The 3,598-nt window shown below is 33.7% G+C and overlaps 1 protein-coding gene across 1 annotated transcript; it reads right to left on the bottom strand.

The window, feature by feature from the left end:
- Positions 1–316: 316 nt before the first annotated feature.
- On the bottom strand, positions 317–1,543 carry LOC118738588 (putative nuclease HARBI1). Its single transcript, XM_036469527.1, has 3 exons — positions 1,070–1,543; positions 823–999; positions 317–758 (listed from the first exon to the last, which is right to left on the bottom strand). Exons 1-3 carry the CDS (start codon positions 1,176–1,178, stop codon positions 373–375), a joined length of 672 nt encoding a protein of 223 aa, XP_036325420.1. The 5' UTR covers positions 1,179–1,543; the 3' UTR covers positions 317–372.
- Between the last annotated feature and the right edge of the window lie 2,055 nt (positions 1,544–3,598).

The following is a 3,598-nucleotide window of genomic DNA, read 5'->3' as shown; positions in this document are numbered from 1 at the left end:
AGATTTACTAAAGTCAATGGTGGAAATATTAAAGAAATTACTAGTTTTACAGTATGTGTTAAAAATATGCTTTAAAATAATGTTATGTTCACTAACACCTTTTTTTTTAATTTCAGACACCTCTACGAAAATTAAGCCATTTTACTCTGGAAATGAAGTACAAATGTTGTTTTATTATTAAATTTTTATTTATATTTCATAATCACACTTTTTGATAATTTTTTTCAATCAAACAGAGCCTTACATGCTGCGATATATTTTTGAAATACATGAATTGCTTAAACTTAGTGTTATGTTTTCAATGAAATGTGTGGTTTTAACAAAATGCCATAAAATTAATCACACAAACATACATTTTGTACAACTGCGGTTCTATGTATTACGACGAAGTTCTATCTCTTGGCATATAGGACCTCGCACATGATTCCCCCTTGAAATGTCGCCATGAGCGGTGAAGTCATCAGTAACATCTGGAGATGTGTCGCAAATAAAATCCAAATCATCTTCGTTAGCTATATTGTGCAAAACGCAACAGGCTGGAATGAAGTGGCAAAGTTTTTCCATTCCTCTGAGCTTACAATAATATATCTGACGGAATCTTTGTTTCAACATGCCAAACGAGTGTTCTATAGCGATACGTCCAGAGCTCAGATTTAAATTAAAGTATTTTTGGGCATTTGTTAAATGCCCATTATCTCTGTAGGGCGTTACTAAATATTTCTTGCAGGGATATGCAGAATCACCCAAAAGGTAGTAATCTAAAATAAAAATGCTGTTCTTATTCAAATAAGATTTTTTCATGTTTTGATTAATTTTACTTACCTCCACAATACGACGGCAACTTATCATAAATAGTGGAGTTTTGTAAAACCCAACTGTCGTGACTAGAACCAGGATATCCCACGAAAATGTTTATAAACGTAATTCCCTTCCTATTTATGTAATCGTCCTTTGATCTCTTTGGTGGGTCAATTTGGATGTGGGTTCCATCAATGCAACCTATAATTATATGATAGGTTATATAACAATAACTATGAATAGGAAGCCAAGGACCTCTTGCATGGATTACCTATTGCCTTAGAAAAGTAGCATGTACGGTTGAAAAATTCGCTTGATTCTAGGTTTTGCTGTTGAGTAGGCCATTTTATAACATCTGGACTCAATGAGCTAATGAACATAGTAACTCTGGCAATTATTTTACATACTGATGACAGGCATAGATTAAAACGATCCCCTAAGTCTCTATAGCTGCAGGCTTCATGTCCAGCAAACCATAAAAACACGAGCAAATGAGTTTTTTCTAAGAAGCCTTTTGTCAGCCCTTAAATTGTTGTAAAAGTCCGAAACAGAAAATCTTTGGCTAAGGCTTTCAAATAAGTTTCTGGAAATGCGGAAATGCATTCGAAACTCTTTTTCCGTGTAACTCGGCACTGTCAACTCTATATAATTCAATGCACAATTTCGTGGATTTTTTTCTTGTAGAAACAAACCAATATCATCTGATCTTAGTTCTTCTACGATCATACGTTCTTCCTCATCTTCGCTTTCCGATGAGGACGACTCCATTAACATCGAAACTACAGTGGCAATCGTCCGCTTTCTTGTCGTTTCTACGTAATAAGTATGTACATACATATGTATGTATAACGATAAAAATTACTTACAAAGGATAAATAAAGACCAAATGCACTATTACCTTCGCAATTCACAATTTGCTCCTCACAAGTGGTAATTGCAACCACTCCGGCTGAAGATGCACTACTATTCTCGCGTATATATAGATTCTGGGCCTCTTCCTAATATATTTATGTACACAGTGAACTTTATAAACTTGTATATGTAATAAATATTTGTATATATTTACTTACTGTTTCCATTTTTCACCTTTTTAACAAAAGTACTTAAATTTTAAAAATTTTTTATTTTTCATCAGCTGCTTCCAATCAGCTGTATATTTTACTAGCAAAAGTTGCTAGTAAAAATTTATCCAGTAAAAATCCAGTAAAACTTGCAAGTTCAGCTGTCAAATTTGCTCTCTCAATTCTATCTCTTTTGCTGGTTTATTGCAAGTTTTTGCGTACGAAAACGACTTCCAGTAAAAACCAGTAAAACCAGTACTGGATTTTACTGGATAGTGCGTACGCGGACAGGACTATTACCTATGACCAAAAGAACGTAACAGCTCTACATATTCAGGCCATGCTTTGAAAAGCCAACTGAGTATCGGTAAAGGAAACTTGCGGTCAATTTTATGTAACGAACCAAATTTTTATTTGTGCAAATATGAAGTAGCAAGCTTTATACGTATAAATTTGTTTGAAGAACTTTTAAATTAATTTTTGATATGTATACATCTTTGGTTTCGGTAAGGGTAAAGCCCAGCAGAAAATTTCGAAGGGCTTAGCTTGTGTATTTCAGCATAAAATTTTAATTTCATTACAACCACCCTGTGTTTACTTGCTATTGTAAATGATTGCATACATTTAGGCATATGAATAGTAACAGGAAATGCGGTGCGATTGCTTATTTCTTCCGATTATGCAAACTCCGCACATGCATAAGTTTGTGTGTACATACATACATATGTATCATTTATTGCAACTGGTTTTAAAATTCGCAGATGGTTATAGGCATAGGTTCACTACTCTATTTTGATAAAAAAGCAAGGCGAAAAGTTAATAAAATCGTCACTAGACACGAATAAAGGCGCGAGCTTAAAAGTTGACGGCGAAAAAAGACGCACAAAAAACTTAAGCGTCAAAAACCCCTAACATACTTCGCCGAAGTTTTTCATAAGCATCTTTTTTCGCAAAATTTTCTACGGGCCTTTTTTCGCTGTCAAAACACTATCGTGCCTTTGGCTTGACTGGGACCGTTGATAACTGATGAACATACATACATATATGTACATATGTATAGTATACATATGTATGAATGATATAATAGCTCTGATCCAATACTTTTCGTGTTAAATCCTGGAAAAAGTCAAACAGCAAAATCCCTCTCTGAAGTGAGAGTAAAAAGTGAGTACCAGCAACACGTACAGAACAAAAAAGGCGTGAGCACTAGGTGCCTCATGAAATTTGATGTGTAAACATAAGCGAACGGCAAAGCATAAAAGTATATTTACATATAAATATAATCTCAATCAAAGCTCATTAGCTGTCAAATTCGTTGTGCTTGTTATTCACCCAACTCGAGAGAAAGTTAAACTTTTTCTCTGTGCGACCGTGGCCACTTTTTTCAGCTACACATATTATGCTCTTTAAATATATTTTAACTGAATACTTTATGAAAAATACCTTTACAAACCTCTTTCCCTTACTAGCGTCAATTTTTGTTTACTATACATTTTACATTCCTCCTCTTCTTCGCAAGTATAATCGATAAAACTAGGTTGGACACCAAAAAGTTATCAGTTTAAACGGGGATAATTTTATAATTATAATTTTGTATGGCTAATCTCTTTTTCTGATTACATATTAGGGAGTTAAGCTCGAAAATGTGGATAATCTTTTTATATGTAAAGCTAATATTAGGCGATTCAGTTACATACATGCACATGTAGGTTAGGTTAGAAATTAAACATTAATTTCAA

The sequence above is a fragment of the Rhagoletis pomonella genome, unplaced genomic scaffold, assembly GCF_013731165.1.
Source record: "Rhagoletis pomonella isolate Grant_MI unplaced genomic scaffold, Rhpom_1.0 Rhpom_scaffold_00004, whole genome shotgun sequence".
In the NCBI taxonomy this organism is placed as follows: Eukaryota; Metazoa; Arthropoda; class Insecta; order Diptera; family Tephritidae; genus Rhagoletis; species Rhagoletis pomonella.
The sequence above is the reverse complement of the archived record's forward strand: the minus strand, read 5'-3'. Positions and strand labels throughout refer to the sequence as shown.

Coding starts and splice junctions, on each gene's coding strand:
- LOC118738588 (XM_036469527.1), bottom strand. CDS start 1,178: ATGTTCATTAGCTCATTGAGTCCAGATGTTATAAAATGGCCTACTCAA. Junction 1,000..1,069: donor CTACTTTTCTAAGGCAATAG/GTAATCCATGCA, acceptor ATATAATTATAG/GTTGCATTGATGGAACCCAC. Junction 759..822: donor GTTGCCGTCGTATTGTGGAG/GTAAGTAAAATT, acceptor TTTTTATTTTAG/ATTACTACCTTTTGGGTGAT.